Raw genomic sequence first — 26,576 nt, 5'->3', positions numbered from 1 at the left:
CTCCTTCCTCTCTCCCTCCTCCCCTCAATTCAAACCACCTCTTTTATTCCTACATTGATTGATCCCTTCTCCTCTCTCTTTCTCTCTCCTGAGGAGGAGGAGAAGAAGAAGAAGAAGAAGATAACAAACGAAGTGAGCAATACCAAGATCTCCTTTTAAGACTAGTAGAGATGGAGAGCCTTCTCCATTGTATTCTGGTGCTCGTCCTGCTGATAGCATCCTCTTTGCTCTCTTCGCCTCCCTTGGTGGCCGCGAAGCTCTCCACCTCCTACTACGCCCGCTCGTGCCCGCGCGCCGAGCAGATCGTGTCCGACGTGGTCACCACGAAGCAGATAGCCAGCCCCACTACCGGCGCCGGAGCACTCCGCCTCTTCTTCCACGACTGCTTCTCCGGCGGGTGCGACGCCTCCGTCCTCATCTCCTCCAACCACTTCAACCGCGCCGAGCGCGATGCTGACATTAACCTCTCCCTCCCCGGAGACGGCTTCGACGTCGTCGTCCGCGCCAAGTCCGCGCTCGAGCTCGCTTGCCCCGGCGTCGTATCTTGCTCCGATGTCCTCACCCTCGCCACCCGCGACCTCGTCTCCATGGTCGGCGGCCCCTTCTACCCCGTCCGCCTCGGCCGCAAGGACTCCTTCACCTCCCGCGCCTCCTCCGCCCTACACAACCTCCCCACGGCCAACATGTCCATGTCTCAAATCATCAACATCTTTACCTCCAAACGCTTCTCCATTCGAGAAATGGTCGCCCTCACCGGCGCCCACACCGTCGGCTTCTCCCACTGCAAAGAGTTCGCCTCCAGCATCTACAAACGCCACAACCGATTCGACCGAAGCCTCAACCCGCAGTACGCTCATGCTTTGCAAAAGGCGTGCAAAAATTACCTCCGCGACCCGACGATCGCCACGTTCAACGATGTCATGACGCCGGGGAAGTTCGACAACTTCTACTACAAGAACTTGTTGCGCGGGATTGGGCTGCTCGCGACCGACCGCGCGCTCGTGGCGGATCCCAGGACGAGGCGTTTCGTCAAACACTACGCCAGCAACCAGACCGCGTTCTTCGAAGACTTCGCGCGCGCGATGCAGAAGCTGAGCATGTACGGCGTAAAAACCGGGAGGAAAGGGGAGGTCAGGAGGAGGTGCGATGCGTTCAATAATTTGTCTACTTGATGGACATTGACTGCTTATAATTATCAATGTTCTTGTTGTTCTTCGTTGCTATTGTTTGAGACGAACAGAGAGATATAAGATTCAATTATGCTCTTATATATATATATATCGATTACTTATGCTTTTGCTGCAAATTTGGCAAAGCACTCCAGAATTCAGAAAGTGTATATACATGATTTAGATGTTTATAATCTACTTGAAAAATAAAAATTACTTATCTCTTACAAACACTTGTACTATAGCAACAGATTGAATATGTCATGCATGCAGTTAGGCAGCAGAGCACTCTGATACCCTCCTAGTTATTGCTAAAGTACATCATGGGTTAAGATAATAAGTAATTACACTGCATTCTGAGATGGATTTCAGATATTAGACATCTCTGTCAACCCTAACTACAGATCCAAACTTATGGAGTCTAGATTTTGTGACGCCGACGAAGGTTTAATTTCGACATATTGATCGCTTCCCGAGCAGTTCGATTGCATTGCGCCGAACTTGCAGACGCTCTGTGGGTGCGATGTTAGAGTAGCTGGCTTGGCCGGTAAGAATCCACCTGGATAAGAGTTCTGCTTATAGGCTTCAAAACTTCCATGAGATTCCTCAAAGGGCATGAGCGCAGGAAAGCAGCGACGAGGATCATAAAACCATGAGGCAGAGTTCTTGTATGCAGAGCTGTGGCTTTTGATAAGAGGTTGGAAGTACAAGAAATCCATGCCTGTCTTCCTTGCCTGAAGCTCCAATCGCTTCTTCTTCATCTTCTCCTTCTTGTGAGCATTCTGATGTCCCCCAAATGCCTGGGAGTTGGTAAACTCCTTGAGACAGAACTGGCATCTGTATTTCTTGACTTCCAGGCCAGCAAATGAGCGTCTCTCCTTGTCCGCCTTCTCTGTTTGGCATAGCACAGGAGCCTCTCTTGCTGTTGCTTGTTCTCCAATGGGACTTCTTGCAGATCTTTTCTTAGCATCTAAACTACCTGTCATGCAGGGATTTATCTCAAAGCCAAACAACCGGAGCTTCGTCTCCTTCACGGCAAGGGGGCCAACTTCTGAATCCCTGTCACGTATGCAGTTTGAGGATGCAGTTCCTGGTTCTGCTACAAACTCCATTCCTCCCAAGTGGAAATTCTTTTTTTGTTTTGTTTTTGTTTTTGTTTTTGTTTTTGTTTCTTTTTTGAGAAGAAGTCAGTAGACAATGTGGGAAAATTTATTGATGTCTCTCCTGACATAATAGATGGATCCAGCAGTCATTTATACCACATTGATATGCTACAGAGCAAGCTTAATTTAATATCCCTTAAAAAGAAACCACAGCACTTCATAATCAATTAGAAGCAGAAGATTAGGGTCAGATACAAGCATCGTCAGCGGGGCTGACAGGATCTGCTAGCTACTGACTTTAATATTTTACAAGATGATATGTTTTCAATTTTCAATTACAAAGTAGTCGAAAGAGATTTAAAAGTAACCAAAAGAAACATGAGATTAGTACAACTTGGTATTGAAAATCATTCCTGCAACTAAAAGATGCGATAACACTTTACAAATACATTACTTAACTTACTAAAGATAACAATACCTACATTCTATTAGCACAACTTGAGATTGAAAACAGTTATCTACAGCTAAAAGATACGTGATACTGGATAGCTGCAATCTAAAAAGTCAGAAGGGGCAATGCATCTGCTCAGAACTTAATAATGGAAGTTAGGCAGGTTATTTTTACTTTACTGGCATCAGGACCTAAAAGCTTTGGACCAACAGATGAAAAGCAGGGTAGTCAATCCCTTTTTAACCTTTTTAGAGGAATATAAAACTTGTATATCAAAGTTAGCTCTTAATATTTGTTCTTAACACATGCATCCTACCACAGATATATTGCAAATTTAGTAGAACATCATGGAGTGAATCAGGATGTAGAGTACAGGAAACAACTAATAAAGGAAACAAGAGTAAGTGGATGACGACATAGCAAGTGAATGGTAGACTTCAGATCAGAGAATATCTTATATTTACTAAAAGTATGGGATGATGGAAGAGTTAAGTCATCAATCTCATTTCATTGTATAAACAAGCACTGGAGTTCCAAAATTCGTGATGGCCCATATGCTTTATACTTTTGTTGGATCCCACTATCATCTCTATGAGGGGGCAATAAAAAATTCTTGTTTTGTTTTCTATTTTCTTATGCTGAATCTCTCGTCTTTATATTTGGCACTCAGACAGAGGTGGATATCACCTACTTGTAGCTCTCACTGCAATCAAGTCCCACCAAACATTGTGTTATTCTAATCTATTCTGCTCTCTTGCATCACTAACACCAAATCAATTCTCCTTTTTAAGATTTCCCTCCACTTATCTGCAAAAGGCATCAAGAATTCACATTAATTTATAGGCATCATTGCGGCAACTCTAGTGGATGATCAATAATTAATTTGAAAGAGTGTTACATGAGGATCAGCAACCAAATCAACAATCAAGAAACCATCTTAAACATCCACCATACAAATCTAGGGTAGAAAGTAATGTTTTCCTAAACAAAACAGTAACTTGTAAGAGGGGCATTAATCATAAGAACCTCTTCTCCTCCAGTTGCCTGTCATCTTGACCCATCTCTGACTGAGTTTCCATAAGTGCTATAACAAGATTTCAGATCAAACTTCAAAATCATTAGAGATTCTCTGATTGAGATAAAGAAATGCCTTCCCATTCTGCTGCTGTCAGTATCTAACCAAATGACCAATGCTCCTTGTATTCCTAGATACCTATAGCCAGAAGGCTATTTGAGTTATATCTGTTGTAACAGAGAAAGAGAATGGGGTGTAAAATCATCTTGCTGAAGAACATCAAAATGAGGATCAAAGTTATCAAACAATTTCACCTTGAGTTGCATGCATTGCTTTACAGATGGGACATGAGCTGAAAGTTTAGGTTCAGATTAACTAATTATCATTTTAGCAAAGTCATCAAACAGCCTACGAGGATCGCTGGCGTTTAGCCTTGCGATGTTTTGTACATCACTAGAGCTAGGCAAGCACCATGCATACTTTATTGCATGGACTTACAAAGTTATTGTTCATGATTATTTACTTCAGAACAAACCTTCAATTGTTGAGTACTAATATGTTGCATTTTACAGGGATGTAAACAGCTGTGCACCTTATCTAATTTCTCTACATTCATATTTGTAATCGATATCTCAATAGACATTAACTTGAAATATATATATATAAACTAAGAGTTCTCTATGTTGATCCAAATTGCCAAATCCTGAAACACAAAACCTTATTGAGACCACAATCCTATACTTGAAACCATTTCACAGAAAGAGAAATAACTATGAGTGACACTTTAAATTTTGATAGCATGTTTCGGGGAACCCTTTGAATAATCTATAACCAAGACAAAACAAATAAAGAGAAGAAAAGCGCCACCTCTTTTGGTTTACTCCATTGGAAATGCAGCAACTTTGCGTCGATCTCGTGGAAATCGACCCTCAAACCGCTGAGAGTCGCCTTCGCCATGGATTCCGCATCAAGAGCACACAAATCAAGAGGCCAGCAACTTGAGCACATTAAAACTCCAACAAGAGAGTAGCAATGACCGACTTGATTCCAAGAAAGTAAATGAACGGTGTTACGCGACGACATTGGCGTGATCACTGCGATATCAAGAAAGGACTCCAGAGAAGAGCGCGATCGAGCCATCGGCAATACTTTTGGAGAAAGCGGGCGAATGCGAGAGAGAGAGAGAGAGAGAGAGAGAGAGAGAGAGAGAGAGAGAGAGATACTAATATGATTCGGGCTTGAGAATTGAGATGGGCCAGAATTACGTACTACCTCGTGACGGACTAAAAAATAATTTCTATATTTCAGAGGGGGAGTAAACTAAAAAAAAGAACAAAAAGGGCAAGCCCACTAGGCCACCACCACGGCATGATGGGCTTCTATTGGGCCACCATTAATTCGGTCAATTAACTAACTTTGATACGTAAAAGAAAGCTCACTACCGTGCTTGAACTAAGCCAGCATTAGTTCGGTCACTTAAAAGATATCATTAGTAATTTATTACCTAATGATGGGGGGCCAAAAATCTTATTTGACCTAAAAGATACACCCCACTGATACAGAGTTATTTACCAAAATGAGTCTCCATAAAATATTATTTATAAGAATGAGTCAGCAAATTTTTTTTTTTTGGACTATCAAGGAGCTGTTTCCAGCTATATATTAATTAATTAGCTATCTACACGTAATCCACATCGACAGTGATGAGTTTACAAAATTCTGGGGATGCGTGGCTTAGCCGTTCGAAAGCACTAGATCCGGAGGCCACGCTTGCCTTAGCCGCTGCCAGTCGGCAACTTTGTTTGCTTCTTTACCTATGTGAGTAAGCCTTACTTCCATACAATCATTTGCGAGATTAAACTCCTGCACCAGGTTCCTAACACGCCAAGGGCTATGCTCTATCCTTTGCATGCATATGATGGCCTCTAGGTAGTCTGTTTCGATCTCCAACCTGTAGTCTCTTCCGGCCGCTTTCAGTCCTAGTCTGATGGCCCATAGCTCAGTTTGTAAGGCCGAACTCCCCGGACAAGGCTCCCATACCGCCTGGACAAGCTCTTCGGTTGCATCACGGAAGACGGCCGCTGCACCTCCTTGGCAGGCGCTCGCCCTGAGCGCGCCGTCGGTGTTGACTTTGATCCACTCCGGCTGTGGTGGTTCCCATCTCTGCCTACTACAATTTCACAACATGTCATAAGTTAATAGTAAAACTGCTAAGCTATTTAATAATTTATATAGAAAATAAATTATGTGGAGACTCATATTTGTTATAAAAAGAACTCAGTAATATGTACAAATTAATTCTACTATCCTTCTATTGAAGCTCATAATTACTCTTTGTGTTCGAGGCTCTATATTTAGGTCAGATCGACATGGACTATATGAATACTAAACTTAGGGCATGAGCTAATTATGGTGGAATTAACAAAAGAAACCGAGCATTAGAGACTCCCGTGGTGGTAAAGTGGAGCAAAATCCCAATCAGTGACGATTTAATAATGAATGAAAGAGACTATGCCTAGAGATGAATGTGATACTGTGGTCAGTATAATAATAATAATTATTATTATTATTTATAGTTTCTCATACAAAAAGATGCTATCTTTTTATCTTCTTAGTGGCTTGCCTAGTTTTCCTAACCTTTTTCTTTTCGTTTTGGGACCGCAATCCAAAGCAAAAGGAGAAGGCACTCGTAAATGACAGCTTAGTTTCAATGGAAGAGCTTTCACACGGCTCAATTAAATTCCCTCTTTTCTCCCACCTCATAATTAATTAATTCATTAATTAATTACGCTTCTTTTTAGCAGCTTTTTGTTTGTGGTGGTATGAGTAAAAGTGCATTTAAAAAAGTGTGCATTTAAAAAAGAGTTAACAATAATAATAGTAGTAGTAGATTAATTGGTGCCTTGGGGCGAACAAAAGAGGCGGCGAGTAGTGCAGGAAATTCCTGCAGCTAGGGCTGCAGGTGATCCAATAGATTATAGGTTAAAAGTATGTCAGATGTAAAGCAAATAGGAATCTCAGCATTGTTTGGATCAAAATAAGGGAATAATTGAGTTGGATAAAAAGGAGAACAGGACAAGTAGCTCGTGGCGTTACTTTCGTGACAAGGAAGCCTCCTTAATTTTTTAATAGATCATAAACTCAGAAGATTATTTAATAAATTATATTAAAAAAGTTTTGTCTCTTTTTTTAATATGTAGAGTGGACAAAATTTCTTCTACAATGCATTGGATGGAGTAATTGAAGTCCAATGCATAATCTCCATACCAATTTATGATTGCTAAACAACTTAACTTTTTCTTTTTCTTTTACTATGGATTTCAAGAACCAAGATCTTATTTTCTACCATATTCAATTTGCATCTACTAGGATACTATTGTTCTTCTCATCCCCTTTTGGAGGCTTTGACCAAAGTAATCATCATAAACATTAATGTTGCTGAGGAAGTCAATTGCTTAATATTTCTATAGTTGAAGATAGCTGGTATATCTCTTGTAGTCACAAGCTACACAGAATCAGTTATTCTACTGTTAAGAAGAAGAAAGAATAATTGGGACCTAAGAATTTGGACTCAAGTGTAGCATTGGCTTGAATAAATTTTGCATGTACTTTTTTTTTTAACGTGGATTTTAGCCTAATATGATAAAATGTACAGTTGTTCAGTTGTAATTTATGAAGAGTTACACTTATATATTTATCCATGATTTAGATAAAATCATTGTATTTTATATTTAGTTGTATATATATATATATATATTCGATATTCATAATATTATGGGAACATAAAGCATGATATTAGTTATAAAAAGGTTTAATAGTGTTTCACTGCAAACTATAAATAAGAGATTTCTAATTTATAAATAATAATTTATTATTTTTCTTTCCTCTCGTTGGTGAGCTTTTTCTCGAAAAAATAACTAATAAGCGACACCAATTGCAATGTAGAAAGATAAGTATCCTTCGAGGTTAAGCTTCCAGTCTTCTCTTGCCTTCCTGCTTTCCATCTCTCTTTCCTCGCATCAAGACAGCAGCGAACACTAAGATCGGGAACTACGACAAATGGGAACGGGGAGGCCACGCTGGAAGCTCTCCTTTCGCCGCTCTCCCTCCACCCCAACTTCGCCGTCGTCTTCCTTCGCCGCCGGGAAGGAGCAGGAGCCGGAGCCTCCCATGGAGTTCCTCTGCCCCATCTCCCACTCTCTCATGGCGGACCCCGTCATCATCCCTTCCGGCCAAACCTTCGAGCGCAGATGCATCCAAGCTTGCGTCGACCTCTCCTTCTTCCCTCCCTCCCTCTCCCTCTCTGCTTCTGCTTCTGATTCTTCCCCTCTTCTCCTCATCCCCAACGTCGCCCTCAGGGTTACCATCATTAACTGGTGCAAAAGCTCCGGCCTTTATCCCCCTTCTCCTCCCTCGTCCGACGCCGCGCGCAACCTCGTCCGACGGCTCATTCCCTCCGAAGCCGACCCCAATTCCCGCTTCTCGCCGCCGTCTTCCTCCACCTCCTACTCCTCCTACCGCTCCTCCTCCTCCTACCCCTCCTCGGAGATCGCGCCCGCGGCGGTGGAGGAAGCCCCAAATCAAGAAACCCCAAGGGCCCAAGAAATCTCCGAGGCATCTAGTGATGCCTCTGCTCCTACTCCTGCTCTTCCTCCTCCTTGTGATAGCATGGAAGAAGAGATCTTGACCAAATTAGTTGATCCCGAGGCGCAGGAATCGGCTGTTGCTTCGCTCCGGCAAGCCACGAGGGAGAGTAGTGAGCGGAGGCTATCCTTATGCTCGCCGCGAATACTCGCGGCGCTTCGGCAAACGCTTCTCTCTCGCTCTCCAAGCATCCAAGTCCACGCCGCCGCGGCAATGGCGAATCTTTCTTTGGAGACTCCGAACAAAACCCGCATCGTCCAGTCTGGTGGCGTTCCGCCGCTCGTCGAATCGCTCAAGTCCGCCGACCCGGAAGCGCGCGACCATGCCGCCGGAGCCATCTTTAGCCTCGCGTTAGACGAAGACAACCGCGCCGCCATCGGGGTACTAGGTGCGATCTCTCCACTACTCCACCTCTTCTGCAGCCAATCCGAAACCCACCGAGCTCGTCGCGACGCCGGGAAGGCGCTATACCACCTCTCCCTGGCCGCGACGAACCGGACCAAGATCGCAAGGACGGCCGGGGCGGTGAAGGCTTTGCTCTCGGCGGCGGCGGAGAAGGGGGAGATAGGGAGGCTGGCGATGATGGTCGTGGGGAACTTGGCTGGGAGCCAAGAAGCGAAAGCGGCTTTGATGGATTCCGGCGCGGTGGCGACTGCGGTGGGGATGGTGGCGGACGGGGCGGGGGATGAGGAGTTCTGCATCGCTGCATTGTACGGGATGAGTAGGGGGAGTTTGAGGTTTCGAGGATTGGCGAAGGCGGCGGGGGCAGAGAAGGTGTTGATGGAAGTGGTGGAGAGAGGCGGCGGTGGGATGGGAAGGGAGATGGCGAGGAGGATGCTGAGGGCGATGAAGGGCGAGGAGGAAGAGGTGGCGGCGAAGGTGGCGGCGTTGGGGATGGAGGTAGAGGAAGAGGTAGAGGTAGAGGTAGAGGAGGAGGAGGGGAGTGTCGTATCGGAGGGGTTGGTATCGTTTCGTAGTCGGTATCAGGATTTCGGATGTATTTCGCGTAGTAACACTGCCGAGTTCTGATTTTTAATTTTAATTTTAATTTTAATTTTTTGGGTGTTTTGGTAGTTTGTTTTGTTTTAGTGGATAAGTTTGTGGGGATTGTGATTTGTACATGGAAGTGGAATTTTATTGTGTTCAAGTTTGTATCATTTTTGCAAGAAAGAAAATGTGATTAAAAAAGAAAGAAAGAGATTAGATGTTGATAGGATTTTGGGTAACAAAATTAGTGATAGGATTTAATTGGTCTGCTGGAGTAAAGTTTTGTCTACTCACGGTTTTACACCACTAATTTTGTGTAAATTGAGAAAAGATAGTGGTTATAAGATGTTCCAAAGCAATGTACGTTCCATTGAAATGTAAGATTGGCATGAGTAATTTGTAGGTTGATGGGATGTGGTTGACAATTGACATCCTAAGCATGTCATCCTCTTCTAATTCAAATACCAGATGGATATATAAGTAAAAATAAGAAGCAGATAGATATATAAGTAAAAATAAGAAGAATTTATATTTTACCATGCAGATAGATCTAATACTAAACATTTTATAGATTTATTCTTATCACTTTATCTTCTTCTTATTATATTTACATTAAATTTAATAATTATTATTTTAGATATATCAATAAATTTAGATTAATTATAGTTACAATGTACTCTATATAAGTGAAAAGATAAACAATGGTGATAAAATACACCAAATAACTATTATATCTTTAATTATTATATCAAAATTTAATTAATTTTTTAAATAAAATATATTAAAATAGTAAATTATATAATTACCCTCACTCTCTTCTCTCTCTGATCTCCTCTCGTCCCATGTTGCATCTCTCTCTGATCTCCTCTTATCCCATGTTGCATGGCTCTATGTGTTGCACCCTTCTCAACGATCTTGTCGTGGTGGATACTTGCCAACGCCCTCGCCAGCCAATTGGCAAGAGCAATTTATGGACGGTAGCATTGTTACGAAGAAAGAGAATAATGAAGATGAGTATAAATTCCTCTATTATTATTAAACTAAAATAAATAAATTTATTTTCTCAACAAGGGCGTCTAGATTATTTTATAGCCAATGTAGTCTAATAATGACTACTATATAAGTTGACTCGTCCAATTTTATTAACGATAAACCAAAATTTTATTTAATCAACTGTAATTTTACTTTTAACGAATATCTTTTATTTTAACACATAAATTTATTAAATATAATAAAAAAATAATGATTTCCGCGTGGATATAATCTTAAAAGGATAAAGTAATTATAATAAAATTATTAGAGTGAAACGGAACTTGTGAAGTTAAACCTAACTATAAGAAAATAAAGTATAATTTCTCTTAAAATAAAAATCTTAGACCAAGTCAGCCATTTCTCGTCATATCATACGAGATCATACACTAGACTCGTCCAGAATTATCGCCGACCACGGTTTCGGATCCTCCTCCGTTCGGACTCTCTCCCAAACTCTTTCTTGGGAAGAAAGACACGGCTCCTAGCTGTAGAACCGTAGAAGCAAATCTATAAATGCCAACGCCAAGATCGACTTCTCCTCACAAAACCAAATCAAAGCAGGAAAGAGAAGAAAACAAGAGGAAGAAGAAGACATGGGAAGAGGAGGAACGGAAGCCTTCCCCAATCTCGGATTACACTGCGACCGCGAAGATTGCAATCAACTCGATTTCCTCCCCTTCACCTGCGACGGATGTAAAAAGGTAGGTAATTGTGACCCATAGATAGCGATCAAGATCAAATCTTTGGCGGCGTCCGCTGTAACGCAATCTCCTCCTGCAGGTGTTTTGCTTGGAACATCGAACATACAAATCGCACGACTGCTCGAAATCGGATCACAACAATAGGATCGTCGTGGTGTGCGAGATTTGCTCGATGTCCATAGAGAAGAAGGCAGAGGAAGGCGAGAAGACCATCTTGGAACAACACGAGAGATCCGGGGATTGCGACCCATCCAAGAAGAGGAAGCCGACGTGTCCGGTGAGGCGCTGCAAGGAGTTGCTCACCTTCTCCAATTGCAGCACCTGCAAGGCTTGCCGCCAAAAGGTGTGCTTGAAGCACCGCTTCCCTACGGATCACGTCTGCAAGCCTGTGGCGGCGGCGAGCGTCTCTAAGATTCCGGTTAAGTTACCGGCGAGGAGCACCGGAATCGACTGCAGAGGGAAGAAGAAGGGCAATGCGCGCCAGCGCTCTCCACCGATCGAAGCCTGCTGACGAAGTTAATAGATGCAACGGATTCGTTTCCTTTTTCTATTGATTCTATTTGTTTTAGAACATGATGGATGATTCAATGGTGAAAGCAATAAATCAAAGATTGGCCAAATTATCTTTGGAAATAAGACATTGAGAATTAGACCAACATCTAGTAGAACAAAAAGAACACACGAGTTGTGATAAACAAAAGATTCACTTGTAAAATACCGTGTGATCCCAGTACAAGAGTAAACACTACATTGAGAATTTTACGCTGGTTGCTTTGTTTGCTCATGAAACACAACAGCAAAAGCCAGCAGCTCTAGAGACTTGCTCTGTATGGGGGGTAGATCCACATTTATAATCTAGATAGAGGTTGCTAAATACAACACAGTGATGTATCAAAGTTAGAATCTCGATGTTGCTAAGCAATTTTAGATTTTTGATGTCGCTTCTTTGATCTCGTCCAAGGTGATAGTCTGCAAGACGAGAAACCATATTCTTTATTGATATCATACTTGAGACTACAATTAAAATTATAGCAGAGAAACAAAAATCTAAGCTAAATGTGGAACAGGAATACAAATGATTATATACATATAAGCAAGCCAGGTTCACATATTATTACTGTTTAGTTATATTATATCAGTAGTAAATGAATCTTAGTAGTCACAGTTTTTTCAGCAATATGGTAAGCATGTAAATTCTCAAACATAAATTGCAAACAAAGTTGCATTCCAGTATAATTAGCAGGAAAATGAATTCTATAGCAGATCCTTAGTAAAGTAATCAATGAAAAGTAGTAATATTGTCAAGCACATGCCTGTTCTTTCCCAGCAAAATCATTATCATCGGTGAGAAAAAGCATGCAGTGGCACTCCTTCCTGCAAAAGTGAGCATCTATCAGAACTATTGCATTATATCATGAGCGAGTCAGTCATGTATATCACACAAAACCTCTTACTAAAACATCAATATGATTTTCATCCTCAGCTGTTCAAAATAATAATAATAATAATCTGTTTTAAACGTAAAGTGAAGCCAAATGTACCCCTTATCTGCAGTTATAACTTATACCTTCTGCTACACTTCAAATCACAATCTTGTAACCACAGATGGGGTTATGTAATGTATATTCATCTAAATAGTGAAGATTTGACTAGAGTTCTGAAAAACAAACCTTTCCCGCATGGGCACACACGGGCAGTTCCAAAATCCTTGCCCTACCTCAGCAGCTTTGTCATCATAATGCCTGATATATAGGCCATTAAGAATAGATATATGGGGAAGTAAGTAAAAAGTTTGTAAGCAGAAAAAAGCACTATTAGAATGTGTCAGATCCATTACCTACAAGGACACAATGGTGCTCCAAGTGAATCCTTGTGATCAGCAAGCCCCTGATTAAATGTTCAAAATTCCTAGATTAACAATTGACCAATATCCCATAAATGCAAGGTAAGGAAAAATTATTATCTAGCAGAATTTAGACATCTTGTTACATAGATGGATAATTTCACTAGGAAAAATAGAGCATGTAAGCTGCATAAACCATTGACTTCAATATTAAAATATATGGATAATTTTCAGAGTGCTCAGGTAGCTGCAGGAGATTGATCTGCAAGTAGTCATGAGCAGAATGCAGCTTTTTTTTTATCATCATCATCACCATATCCAGTTAGAAGATATGAGGTGAAAGTAAAGCATTTGGATTGCCAACAAAGACCATTGGACTGAATATACTCAAAAACTGACAATACTACAGAAGCTTCATTCTATCACACTTCGCCAAGTTGCAACACTCGATGCTTGCGGAATGTAATTGTAAAGAGCTGTCCACGACTCAGATCTGTATGGTTATAATATGTTCCCAGAGAAGTTCATGAGTACACTAATGTGAAAGAGGTCAACTCTTGTGCAAGTTTACATTTGAGATTTTAAATTGATCAGCATATGGTAAATAAATAGCTGCAACAAGTTAGAAGTAACACAAAGCAGTCGACTCTGTAAATAGTGGAGCGGTACAAGCAAGAGCATCGAAACACTCATGTGAGCAAAGCATCTTCTGATATACTGCATTTAAGCTACACCATACATATATTTTAGAATACAATTGGTTAATGTAGGTCTACGTCACTACTAAACATACTTGGAAATAGAAAGAATCCTTTATATATCACAAAAAAAGTTGCTCTTTAAATTAAACGTTACCCAACAGCATAAAATGCACAATTATTTCTAGAACAACAAAACCAGCTGCAAGAGCATTCACAACTCTTCATTTATTTTTCTAGCACAATCATATCGCAAGACTTCACCAAGAATTGCATATGAAAAAAAAGGCCCTACATGTCTTTGTCGGCTGAACATCCTTAAGGATGCCAATAAAACCACAATACTTTAGTTTCAGTGTAGTGTTTTGATTTTAACTTCAGAAAGAGCATTGGTTTTTCCAATTAGCATGAATCAGACTCAGAGGTAAACCAGTCAAAATGAGTCATTCTGTCATACTGAGAGAATGAGAGCATATACTCCAAAAGAGTTTTTTGAATATGCAACTAGATCAATGTTACAAAAAGATGTCCCCATCTTAAATCTTAAATTATGAACCATTAACCAACAACTACTATGCATCAACGAATTGGGGGAAGGCGTGATGAGGCCAATGAATCCCCTATCCTTACAAAAAGCAGCAATATTATTGTTTATGTAACTAGAGAACTTACATTATATTGTTATCGTCAACTTCTCCATTCATTCTTTAACATGCCCTTTAGAATCATGTTAATCGAGAAATCGCTAAAACCAATCACTAAGGCTAAATTCAGCTTTACCACAACATTCAGTCTCATTGAATTGTTTGACAAAATTTTAGCAATTGCATCTGGAGTTAGACTGCAAAAGGAGAAGTTTGATCGAACTGTTGTTAGATGCACCATTCCAAATGGGCCATCAATTCTCTCTGCCATAATAAGAAATGGCCAGGTGAATGCCAGTGTATAGCTTGCTCATACAAAGTTATTGATCAGTTTAAGAAAATGTTAAGGTGCAAACTTTTCCTCCAGAAATAGGTAATGCCACTTTCTCTAAAAAAAAAATCATGGCACAATTTACTCGGAATGTCAGAATATTACTGAACTCTATGTATGCACAAGTTGTGAGTATAACATAATATATACCTTGATAACAACGGAGGTGACCCCTTTATCTACACAAAAATAAGTTCCAGATTTGCGTGCATACTGCTCCGAGAACTTCCTCATGATCTCCACCGACTTATCCGATGGCTCCGCTGCAAAATATCCCAAAAGCACAACGAAAAATAACGACTCGAGGCACTATTTGGGGGCAATCTGAACTAAATCACAATTTCTACCCTAGAAATTACGAGAACATCGCTAAATCCAACGGATACCAACCCAAATTCCCGACTAAGATGGACAAAGAGGGATAGAATCGAAACCTGATGCTCTGATTGGAAGGCGAATGGAACGCGAGGGCGCGGAGGCGAGCGAAAAGCTCGGCAGGGCGGCTCCAAGGAAGGCGTTTTGGGTCGTCATATCGAGTTCTTGGCTTCTCTCTCGTCCGCGTATGGATTGTTCCTTTCTATTGATTCCTTTATGCTTTTTTTATCTCGTAGTTCGATCGACGATTTTTTAACCTCTGGTACGCGCCACTCATTTGGAGGGGACGAAGAGATAACCGGATGCGAGGAGATCTGTGGCTCTGAGTCGACATGGGAAGTAATAATTAGCGTAAGCGAACACCGCCTCACACTTGCCTTAGATACATGTCTTTGTCGGATTACATATCATATATCTATCCATTTAGATATATCTTCGTCGGGATTTGGATTTTTCATCCCGACAAGTGATGCTAAAGCTCAGATTCAATTTGATCGATTTGGTTTTACTCGTTGTCTGAGTCACAAGTTAATATATATAGTTCGCATTTAGTTCTAGATTAGTTAATCGAGTTATTTGACTTAAGATTATAAGTATCAGTTTTAAGATTCGGATCGGAGATTAGCCGATCTGTTTCGACTGTATAAGCCGGATCGACCAAAATTTAAACACAGAGTAAAAATTGTATGCATGTTGTAATAAGAAGAGAGTGTGACAAATTTATTGCACTCCTCACCTGTAATACAAAAATAATTTGAAGCTATGTACTTTGACTATATTTAAATATATTTCAAAGAGATTGTAACATTTGGATGCTCTGTGTAGTGAATTGGATGTAGTTGTGCACGTTTAGAGCAATCGATTAACCATTACCGGGATAACTATTTTCCTACTTCTAGTCCGGATAATTAAAGAAGTCAACTTTATCTCCAAAACTTTTTAATTAGTATACAATGTCTTTGTTAGTTAGCTGCGCACTAGTAGTTTGAGTTCATAATATATCTTTTTTTATGAGAAACTGAGTTGCCGTACTTAGATTAATCCATTTGCAAAACCATTAAAAGGGAAAAAAAAAGGACATTTAATCATCTCAAAATGAATTATATTAAAAAATCTTTAAAAAGGAATGGAGAGAAGAATTTAGTAGAAGATTGGTATTCTGGTATGAAATATCTCTTGGTCTTCACCTTTCATTGGGAGCAGTGGTTTCACATAGGATGGTAGGAAGTCGAATGCGTTGGAAACGAAAGAGTCAGGATAGATAGTTCAGAGTCAATAGGGGACTCCATCAATGCAAGTCACAGTTATCATTACAGTGGTGGTAGGTTTCACTTTGCATGTATTCTCGTGTTCAGAAACCTGGTCTTATAATATTAATTGAACAGATATTAGACGATCAAATTCCCAATCTTTAATCACTAGCACTCAAACAAAATCCAGACATCAGAGCCCACAAAAATAGCATGACTCGATAATTGGTTGAAAACAAAACCACAGAAAGGCATGAACAATGGAGAAAGATTAAAATGGGAAGGAAGAAGACTGCAAATAGATACAAACCATCCAAAATAGAAAGCAGATGCTCTAATAGCAAAAAAAGTCGGACCAAGATGCTTGATTCCCCAGAGGCAGCAAGGAAGAGTAGGAACAATAGATGCTCTCCTTGACTTGAGACAATTAGCGAGGCTGCAAAATATTCCATAGTTTTAAGTCACCATCTTCTCTCTACTCCACCTCCTTTTTCCTCTCGCCACACTCTTCTATGGAGCAGATGGAATAGTGATGGTGATGATGATGGTGATGATGATGATGATGGTGATGATGATGATGGAGGTGGTGGTGGTGGTGATAGTGGAAGGAAGAGCATCATGAATGATTGATGTTGGCCTTGGAAGGAGGAGAGGGAGAGATCCCAATATGATTTTGGTGGTGGTTGTACTACCTTTGCATCCTCCAGTCACATGGAGAATGATCATGGAACCCATGACAACCTTCTTCTCTCCTACTCCTCTTCCTCTCCTCCTCTAGGGTTCTCTCATATGATATGAAAGTTGCGTTAAGATATTGGTCTTATGATGGCCTGTGGCCAATCCCTAAGAGCACGGGTACTTTCCCCTGGCAAAGTTACAATCTCCTTTAATACACAAAGGTGTTCATGTATGAGTTGTTATTATGGGAGGCCTAAACAAAACAAAATTCAGAAAAGGGAAAGTAGACAGGTGAAGGGGTGGGAGGGGGCTTCAGGAAAGGAGCCATGTGTCTGGAACTAGAACAGTGATGTAGATTCCTTTGGCTTTTTCTCTGAGACAAAGTGAAAGGGTGTGCTCTGACGAAGAACATCGGGCTAAGTGCTGCAGCATAGCGTTCAAATTTATCACATGTAACAGCACTTGATCTGTATTAGAAACTCATGCTGCAATTAGTAAAAAAAGAGTTTATATATTGAGTCTTGTTAGTCTATAATAGAGTTTATATGTTGGAAATGTGAAGACAAATACTTGTAAGAGTTGACCCACCCAAAGTAAGCAGAAGAAAAGCTCCTCAAGCGTGCCTGCCTTTTCTACTTCTTAACCTTTTCTCTCTCTCTCTCTCTCGCTCTCTCTCCCTCTCCCTTGTGGCTTTGTGTTCGGCAAAGAATAAAGCAGTGGGTGAAGGGGGGGTGGAAAGGCACAAGCCCTTGCCCCTTCTCATCATTGTACTAACTACCATGACATTAAAAAAGAAAAGTGAGTTTCTTATCGTCTTTTTATCGATCCTTATAAGTGTACTGCGGTAGCCATACGCAGTGGAAAGCAATGAAGCAATGCATGCACCATTATTTGGTCCTTTGCCTTCCTTTTCTTTTTTCCTTCTTCAGCACCCGCTAAATAATGCGAAAACGTTTCATATATCATCAGTAAAAGTGACTACAACACAAGCGTGCTCAAAATTTCGCCAGCCTTTGACAGCAGGCCGTATACTGCACCAGTCTTATGGCAAGCAACAGTCATACTGCCACGTCCCTCTTGCTTCTTGCATGCATATTTCTGGGGATATCGAGGACGACGAATTCTTGGTGCATGCCCATCTAAGTGGGTCCGACGTCGAGTCGTAAGAATTCCAGCCGGTGTGACGAACCTGCACAGGATTACCTAGGATTATTATGGATTGATTTACTACTGAGGGAAGTGTAATCAGTACCTTATTTTAGAGCGCTGAGCATGCAAAGATAGAAAGCCTAATGGCAGTATAAGTTTCTTCTTCTCCTTCTCCTTTTACTGGACGGAGAAGGAGCTCCAATGCAGACTTATTTTTACAGAGTAGTGGAAGGGCAAGAAAATCTGGCAGGATCCCACAATAAAATGAAGAAAGAGCAAAGCTGAAGATTAGATTAGTATTCTCAGTAGTATAGGGGGATCATTAAATCCGACAAATTATTGCTCAGTTAGATTTATCCTCTGTCCGTCTTTGGTTGAGTTTCCGTTGCTTTCAAAAACTAGTGTCATGCAAGTTTTATTTAATTTAGGTAGATATCTGATTCTTTCAAAGATTCCATTCTAAACACACTAAAACTAAATTTGAATTAAATTGAAAGACCATTGATACAGAAACACAAAACCCAAAGCCCACATCACACAACCTAAAGCCCCAAACTCAAAGCCTACAGCCGAAGCCGAAGCCCAGAGCCCGAAGCTCATGTCCCCCAGACCACATGTACAGCCTGCAAACGGAAGTCCACAATCCAGCAGATCACAGATGAAAGACCAAAGCCCATATTCTTAGGCCCGCCGCCGAAAGGTCGCAGCCCAAACTCCAAATCTGACAGCCCATAGCCCACAGGTAGGTAGGGATGAAAACGGATCGAATATTGCTCAATCATTCGAATTTATATTTTTAGTTCGAATATAAATTCGGATAATAAAATTTAAAATCATATCATAACTAAATAAGATATAAATAATTTTCAGATAGAGAATTTACATAATGAAAAATTTTAAGTTGCATTAAGATAGACATTAACTAAAATTGTTGTTCGTTAATTTACTTCCAACTAAGTATTATGTTTGCAAAAACAAACCAAAAAGATCTAATCACGTACTTCTCATACGACTCTGTTCATATAGATTAATTTTAAAGTATGGTTCAGTTCAAAATAATTACAAAGATCCGAGAGTGAATCAATCAGATCAGCATGTCCCAAATTAAAATTCTGAGAGAGTCCCTCCCCTGAGTAGCTGCCACGTCAACAGCAGCACAATTACCCTTCCTACTTCCTTGTTCCTAGTTTGAGTAGTTTCCTACCAACAAAAGTAATCATAGAGAGAGGGTAAACTACAGCAAATCGGAGCTGTATCTGCCAAGCAGGATCGGGGAAGATGAAGGCAGACAGCTTAGCGTCCAACTAGGCTTGCAGGTGGCAGGCATGCCATTCAAATACCTAGGGGTGCTTATCTCAGGCCGGAGAGTGAAGGTGAAGGAGCATCAGGAGCTGGTGGAGCATATCGGCAGACGGCTAGCGGGCTGGAAAGGGTCGCTCCTTTCCCAAGCATGCAAGTTAACCCTGATCAACGCCGCGCTGCTTGCAATCCCGGCTTACTGGCTGGGAAGCACGTGGGTGCCGAACGGGGTGCTGTACGAGATAACCAAAAAAGCTCGAAACTTTCTGTGGAAGAATAACGATGGCCACGGCCTTCACCTGATGAACTGGGAGCAGGTGACTACGGCGAAGCGGCAGGGCGGACTGGGTGTCCGTCGGCTAAAAGAGGCTCGAACTGCGCATCTGGGCAAGCTGGTGTTCAAGATGTTAAATAGAGAGCCGGCGCCTTGGATCAGAATCATGCAGGCCAAGTATGGGTTGCTGCACCCATGGGTGATCCCGAAGAGCAAAAATCCATCCTGGATGTGGAGGGCACTAACAACAACCGCCAGGCAGCTCAGAATGGGCTGCAGAGTTCTGATAGGGAACGGTCGAAACACGAGCGCCGCCTACGACCCCTGGCTGCACGAGATCCCGTGGTGCAGGCAGCCGAAGGAATGGGCGAATGCAGTCATGGAAGAAAATCTGCGAGTGGTGGAGATCACCAACGGCAGGCAATGGTCCACGGCGAGACTAACTAGGGAGGCCGGAGCTGAGATGGCTTACAAAATAGCAACATTCCCCATGGGTGCCGCCACCAGTGAGGACAGATGGATCTGGTGGCCGCACCCAAGGGGAACCCCTTCGGTTAAAGCCATATACTACTCTCTTCTTCCTCAGAGTGACCAACGATGGGAAGGCTGGAGAAACCTCTGGCGGCTTCCGGTCGCCCCACGGATCAGAGTCTTCTGCTGGAAACTGCTGTGGCGCAGGCTCCCAACGAGTGCTTACCTCCACTATATCCATGTGGGTGCCGAGGAACGATGCGCAATGTGCGGGTTGTTTCCTGAAACGACGGACCACCTCATGTTTACGTGTAGATACAGTCGAGAGGTGTGGGAGCTTCTGCGGTCCAGAGAAGGGGTGGAGACAGCGTTGATAGACCAAGACTGGATCACGAGAGAGTGGGGTACAACCAAAGAGAATGATCGCCGGATCAAAGGGAAGATTGCCTGCACGTTGTGGGCTCTTTGGAAAAGTAGAAACGAAGTGGTCTTTGGCCGGAAGAGGAGGGCGGAGCTAGCAGTGGTCCGATCTGCCGTCGCGATGGCGGAGGAGTATGGGCTCAAGACAGAAGAGAGGCAGGGGAAGACAAGGATGAGGAGGAAGCGTTGGGAACCTCCGGACTCGGGCTGGACAAAAGCCAACACAGACGGTTTGTTCAAGCCAGGCGCATACCAAGGAGGTGCAGCGACAATCCTCCGGAATGCTGAAGGTGAGCTAGTCCAGGCGGCATGGGAGCCGTGCCCGGGCGTCTCGGCGTTGCAAACCGAGCTCTGGGCCATCAGATTGGCCCTGCAGGTGGCGAGCAAAGAAAGCCGGTTGGTGATAGAAACAGACTGCTCGGAGGCCATTAGATGCATGCAGCAGGTGGACCACTGTCCATGGCGAGTCCGTAATCTAGCGCAGGAGTGCACGGAGCTAGCGAAAGAATTCATGGAAGTCTGGCTTGCCCACGTAGGGAGGGAAGCCAATGCAGTGGCAGACTGGGCAGTAGCGAAGGCGAGGGTGGCCTCGGGCTACTGCTACGCCGAACGGCTAACCCAGGTTCCATCTGAGCTGTGTAATCTTCTACTTGTCGACGCGGCAACGCCTCGACCGTCCATTAATATATAGCTGGTCACAGCTCTTTGTTTTTCAAAAAAAAAAAATAAAAAAATCTTCCTATTTCTTCCCTCCTCCGCGGCCTGCATTCTTTGTCGTATTATCCCGCCTAACCCACACCTCTCCAGTACTCGCATCTTTCCTTTTCTTCTCCAACCACCATCCATCACCATGCACTCTCTCATCTGTTATAAGACTCGTACGAGTCTCTCCTCGATCTCGCTCGCTGGCTCGCCATGTATTCTTCTTCGATCTACCACGGCCGCCTCCTCTTTCTCCTCCTCTTTTGCTTCGCCCTGTGGATGGCCGGCTCGTCCCCGATCGAGTTCTTCCACATATCTCGCGTTCTTGAAATCCAAGAGCGAGAGCGAGAGACCGCATCCGTCCAAGAAACAGCCGCCCGCGGACTTCTTGATCGACTCCTCCCTTCTCACTCCTCCAGCTTTGAATTCGAGATCATCTCAAAGGTGAGTTGTTTCAATTTTTCTTTGTCGTTATTAATTGATTTTAGGGTCGTGGGGGACGTTCTTCCTAGGGTTTCATGAATTCTTGTTTCGTTGTAGGACGTCTGTGGTGGAAAGGCATGCTTCATCATCAGCAATCATCCACTAGTGGGCAGAAAAGGGTCTCCGGAAATCATGTATGCTTTACCGGTTTCCTGTGGTTACTTTCAAAAAATTTATTTTCTTCTGCCGTTCTTGGATTTTATTTCCTTAGATGATATATACTCTTTTTAATCTATTTATATTGTAAAATATATTGAAATTTGTTTAGAAATTACCAAAGAGTGATGTATGCTCATTCTTTTGGGTAGTTGGTCAAATCATAGGTTAGAATCTGGATGGTCATATTTCCTCCCGCCACTTTGATCTGGACATTGTAGAGCCGTTAACTCTAATATGTTTTCCCTTGCTCTTCACTGGTTGTCCACTTACAGTGGAGTAAATTTTATAGGTGATCTTACTGTTTCTCAATTTTTGTCTAGAATTCGTGGAGTAACTGCTGTGGAAATTTCAGCCGGTCTTCATTGGTATTTAAAGAACTTTTGTGGGGCACATATTTCTTGGGAGAAAACTGGTGGGGCACAATTATCCTCGGTTCCCAAGCCAGGCTCCCTTCATATTGTTCCTTCTACTGGAATTTTGATTCAAAGACCCATTCAATGGAGCTACTATCAAAATGCAGTTACATCTAGTTGTAAGAAACTAAACTTTGTTTCTTATTGAACTTTTACTTTCTAACTTGAAGCAATTATTTCTTTGTTGTTCTTGTTCTTTTCATCTTTCATACGGATGCTATCTTCTGTTGCTAATCTATGCAAATTCATTTGATAGGTATAAATATCTCATTTTATGCTACCAAACACTAGCAAGATAACAGAGTCAATCATTATATGGTTCACGAAAACTTTATTGTTGACCGGCAGAACACATCACCTATTTTGCTTTCTTCATGAGACACGTATAATGTATTTAGATACTAATAACTCAATCTAGGTTTCATTTGTGGTCCCCTGAGTTATGTCTAATTGTCTATCTATGGCATTTGTTGACCATTTTTAACTATGTATTGTGTTATTACATGGAACTACTTGGAGGAAAAAATAGCATAGCAATAAAGGAGCATACCGGGCAATAAGAAAAGTCATTATAATATAAGATGAGTACTCAAGAAATCTAAGTTGAGGGCATACGGGATTCTCATCATGTAGCTGCTAAATAATTTTAGCTTAATTGCCCGGCAATTTAATGCTTTTTTTTTCTTCTTCTTACAATGACCTAAATTTGGTTATTTTCTGTTTTATCTTGTTTGTTAGGTGACATGTACTTATATTTTTACTTTCTGGGATCAATATCTATAATGTCCTGTGAAGGGATAGCTCATATATTAGGCAGATTTATGTTATTCGCCCCAAATTTTCCTTGGTTTGTTTCTAATTCCATTTGTACTTTTAAGATTCATTTGCTTGGTGGGATTGGGAAAGGTGGGAAAAAGAAATCGATTGGATGGCTCTTCAAGGTATCAATTTGCCTCTTGCTTTTAGTGGACAAGAAGCAATTTGGCAGAAAGTCTTTCAGGTATTTCTTTTCCCCATTTCCCTATATTGGCATATTTTCTCTGAATCTGGTAACTTCATTATTGTGTCTGAAGAAGCTGGTGTTGTCATTTCCTGTTATCAGGACAAACCCCTTTATGTTGGAGATGTAAAGGAAGATGTCTGAGAAAGTCATATCGGGTTTCTTTCTTCATATATTTTTTCGCTGCTCCTATTTGAATGACGATTAAGTTTGCCTAAGTCTGATGCTTTGATCAGTTGTCTTACAACATCTATCTGTGGTCTATTAAAGCTTTTATAAATCTCTCTTCTTTTGAATGTATTTTTCAAAATGTTTCGTTCCTTGTACTAATAATGCTTCATTCATGCCATAGAACAAACTTAATTATGCGTAAACAGTTTTTTTTACCTTGTTTTTATGTTGAGTTGTTGACATGTACCACAAATGTAAGTAGTGCTCGTATATGTCTTAGTTGAATTAACCAAGTTTATTCCAAGTGGAAGAGGGGATGCGAGAACTAGTACTTCATACAAGGCAAATGTGATTCCACAAGTTTCTTATAAGCCTAAGTTTGAGTTGCATAATTGCATGGCTACTTTTCACAGGAAATGAATGTCGACCACAACTACCATGTTGTGGTACGTCCACAATATTTAGTTCTTCAGGCAGATGCTTTATTAGTTTAATGACATTTGCAGGTTTAGTTTTTCTTATATGATGGATAACTTGAATGCAATTCTTCTCTTTAAATCCTTATTTTGCTTGTTATCTGTTGCTTTTCTTACTTCTTTAGTAGAAACTCTTCCTAGTTTTTCTTCTATGATGGATAACTTGAATGCAATTGTTCTCTTTAAATCCTTATTTTGCTTGTTATATGTTGCTTTTCTTACTTCTTCAGTAGAAACTCTTCCTAGTATAACTATCAGCTAATAATGTATAGATAATAAACTATTGAGAATTTTACAAATCACATTCTACATTTTTTACTTATTTTATGATTCATATTCCATTTTTAAGGATTCTGTAACTCAACACCTCTTTTTTTTTTATAATTTTTGTTTAACACCCTGAGTTAATTCAGATAGTACTGGTAAAGAAATATTCTATTATAGTATATTAAATAATTTATAAATACTTAAATTATTACTGTTTTCTTTATCATCTCCTTGTCTCCCATCTTTCTCATCATCCTTATTGCCTCATCATACTCAAGTTAAAGGTTTTGGTCTCAAATCGGAGTTGATCGAGATGGTTGGCTTGCTCCATCTTCTTCGACAAACCTTTGATTGGAGCAAGGATAGGTAGAAGAAGAACAAGAAGCAGCAAAAGCTTTCGCATGTAGTCACTCACATTATCTGTACTTTATGTAAGCCTGTTAGTGCAGCTCAGCTAGAAGAGATTCTGCTCAACTCTGATGTTGGTGGTTTCGGTTGTAGATATCGATCTTTTGAGAATATGCCGCAATGAAGATGATGAAGATGATGATGAAGAAGAAAAGTTGATTGAGGAGGAGGAGAAAGGGGAAGACGAGGGAAGGTGGTGGTAGCGACGACGGTGGGAGGAGGTGATTGGGGAAAGATGGTGGAATTTAAATCACAAAATAGGTAAAATGTAGGGTGTGATTTGTAAAAAAATTTTCTAAATTTTTTTATAATTGTTAGACCAATGTTGTAACAAACCGACTACGCCATGTGACTCATACCCTTCCCTGTGAGTGTCACATGGGGGTTAGGAGCTCAACAACATGCTACAAAGAACAAAAAAACCAAAAAATTAATAGAAACAAAAAGGGTTTACAAGCCACAGCAAATCCATCCAAATACAATAAAAAGGGTGAGAACCTTAATAAGATTACATGCTCAAAGTAAGATACAATAGTGGGATAATAAAATCTCTTAAACATAAGTACGAAAAATATGAAAGGAAATAGCCTATTGCCTTACGAGATAAATTATTGCCAAGTATTCCGTTAGGGTGTTAGTCAATCTGCATCAAGTATCAACATGGAATGAATATAACGCTCAACAAATAGCACTATCACTAGTTAAGCATCATAGATAATAATACACCCAGTATGAAAAAAATGCATGTGCAACTATATAATTGAACATAACGTAAAATGAAACATACATGTTATATAATTAGTTAGCATGGGCCGACAAGATTACAACTAGTTTATCCATCACTTATACATGGCCCTTGGTCACCAACCCATACTCAACAATCATATCTACCTGATACACCTTGTTAAAGTCTTTTCTTATTGCATTAATTATTTATTTTCAAGAAAATAAAGTTTCGGTAGCTCGCGTTTTAACGCTTTTGCGAACGCCTGCACCAGTTCGCAAAAACAGAGAACGCAAAATATGCATTCGAATGCGGTCGAGCGCATTTGAACGCCCGTGTGCGAACGCCTGCATCGGTTCGCATCCACAAAGAACGTATTTTGTGTGTTCGAACGCGGACAATCTTGTTCGAACGTGATCGGCGAGAGTCCACTAGTATTAGGGTTAATAATTATTATTTTGGCTTGTTGGCTAGTCTCTTAAAAGGTGTGGATGGCAGCCAAAATCATTATCATGAATGAATATTGATTTCTATCTTCCTTTATCCTCTCTTTAGTCTCTACTCTAATTTCTCTCCTCCTTTTTCACCAACCAACTACCTCTACTGTTGGCAAAGTCTCATCTATCTTCTAATCTCCCTCGTCTGTCAAGTCCTTCCCCCTTCTTGGGATCTCGGCTACTTCTCTCCCTTCATTCTTATCCCTGAAACTACATCAACCATCCATCCTCATCTTCATTATTATTCATAACCCTATTATCCTCTTCACCCGCCACCACCAACATCACCTCCACTTTAGTGTATTTTTGTCCCAGTTACGGTTCGAATTTGAGAAGGGCGTAAATTCTAAAAACGTAGATCAGGAAGTTACGGATCGAGCATCTTTGGTTTCGTAATTTTCTGACTGGAAGAATATTTTTCCTCAGTTGTGCGGACTGCTTCTTGCAACCGATCCAGATATTGAAGAGGACGTTCCATAACTTATCACTGCCCCCAAGAGAGGGTAGATCCTAGCAGTAGATACGCCCTACTAATTACTCGGTGAATAGCATGACCGGTCTTTCGCCACTGCAAATTAGGGACCCTGGTCATAAGCCCATCACATAAGTTAGTAACGCTTATTGATATGACTATCTGAGCCCGCGGCTCCACATCATCGCACCACTGTGCAAAAACTCATGAGTCGCCCACAGATGTCCTTATTCTATATCATTGAGTACAGCTAGGTCTATGTCATCTTAC

At 41.2% G+C, this 26,576-nt stretch overlaps 6 protein-coding genes and 1 long non-coding RNA gene across 7 annotated transcripts in view; 4 read left to right on the top strand and 3 right to left on the bottom strand.

Annotated features, from left to right (window-relative positions):
• The first annotated feature begins 170 nt into the window (after window positions 1-170).
• Window positions 171-1,235, top strand: LOC140777265 (peroxidase 31-like). Its single transcript, XM_073121268.1, has one exon. The coding sequence runs from the start codon at window positions 171-173 to the stop codon at window positions 1,170-1,172; it is 1,002 nt and encodes a 333-aa protein (XP_072977369.1). The 3' UTR covers window positions 1,173-1,235.
• A 332-nt stretch (window positions 1,236-1,567) lies between these two features.
• Window positions 1,568-2,281, bottom strand: LOC140777064 (uncharacterized). Its single transcript, XM_073120963.1, has one exon. It carries the CDS (start codon window positions 2,279-2,281, stop codon window positions 1,568-1,570), a length of 714 nt encoding a protein of 237 aa, XP_072977064.1.
• A 139-nt stretch (window positions 2,282-2,420) lies between these two features.
• LOC140778903 (uncharacterized) lies at window positions 2,421-4,903 on the bottom strand. Its single transcript, XR_012107258.1, has 3 exons — window positions 4,606-4,903; window positions 3,750-3,965; window positions 2,421-3,530 (listed from the first exon to the last, which is right to left on the bottom strand). It is a non-coding gene; the product is annotated as an uncharacterized lncRNA (long non-coding RNA).
• A 2,784-nt stretch (window positions 4,904-7,687) lies between these two features.
• LOC140779833 (U-box domain-containing protein 41-like) lies at window positions 7,688-9,672 on the top strand. Its single transcript, XM_073125119.1, has one exon. It carries the CDS (start codon window positions 7,798-7,800, stop codon window positions 9,409-9,411), a length of 1,614 nt encoding a protein of 537 aa, XP_072981220.1. The 5' UTR covers window positions 7,688-7,797; the 3' UTR covers window positions 9,412-9,672.
• A 1,146-nt stretch (window positions 9,673-10,818) lies between these two features.
• Window positions 10,819-11,722, top strand: LOC140778951 (zinc finger AN1 domain-containing stress-associated protein 12). Its single transcript, XM_073123862.1, has 2 exons — window positions 10,819-11,102; window positions 11,182-11,722. The coding sequence occupies exons 1-2, from the start codon at window positions 10,995-10,997 to the stop codon at window positions 11,611-11,613; spliced, it is 540 nt and encodes a 179-aa protein (XP_072979963.1). The 5' UTR covers window positions 10,819-10,994; the 3' UTR covers window positions 11,614-11,722.
• A 65-nt stretch (window positions 11,723-11,787) lies between these two features.
• Window positions 11,788-15,313, bottom strand: LOC140778952 (ferredoxin-thioredoxin reductase catalytic chain, chloroplastic). Its single transcript, XM_073123864.1, has 6 exons — window positions 15,053-15,313; window positions 14,769-14,881; window positions 12,940-12,989; window positions 12,773-12,844; window positions 12,416-12,476; window positions 11,788-12,071 (listed from the first exon to the last, which is right to left on the bottom strand). Exons 1-6 carry the CDS (start codon window positions 15,147-15,149, stop codon window positions 12,027-12,029), a joined length of 438 nt encoding a protein of 145 aa, XP_072979965.1. The 5' UTR covers window positions 15,150-15,313; the 3' UTR covers window positions 11,788-12,026.
• Window positions 15,314-21,317: 6,004 nt separating this feature from the next.
• Window positions 21,318-26,576, top strand: part of LOC140777504 (alpha-N-acetylglucosaminidase-like) — a 34,117-nt gene continuing 28,858 nt past the window's right edge. The window contains exons 1-4 of the mRNA XM_073121662.1: window positions 21,318-21,680; window positions 21,777-21,853; window positions 22,199-22,410; window positions 23,170-23,291. Of these exons, the coding sequence (XP_072977763.1) occupies window positions 21,450-21,680; window positions 21,777-21,853; window positions 22,199-22,410; window positions 23,170-23,291 (642 nt within the window). The 5' untranslated portion in view covers window positions 21,318-21,449. The remainder of the gene's footprint in view (window positions 21,681-21,776; window positions 21,854-22,198; window positions 22,411-23,169; window positions 23,292-26,576) is intronic.

The sequence above is a fragment of the Typha angustifolia genome, chromosome 15 (genome assembly GCF_048772165.1).
Source record: "Typha angustifolia cultivar Huaian chromosome 15, ASM4877216v1, whole genome shotgun sequence".
Lineage (NCBI taxonomy): Eukaryota > Viridiplantae > Streptophyta > Magnoliopsida > Poales > Typhaceae > Typha > Typha angustifolia.
Note: the sequence above shows the minus strand (reverse complement) of the source record. Positions and strands in the feature narration are given on the sequence as shown.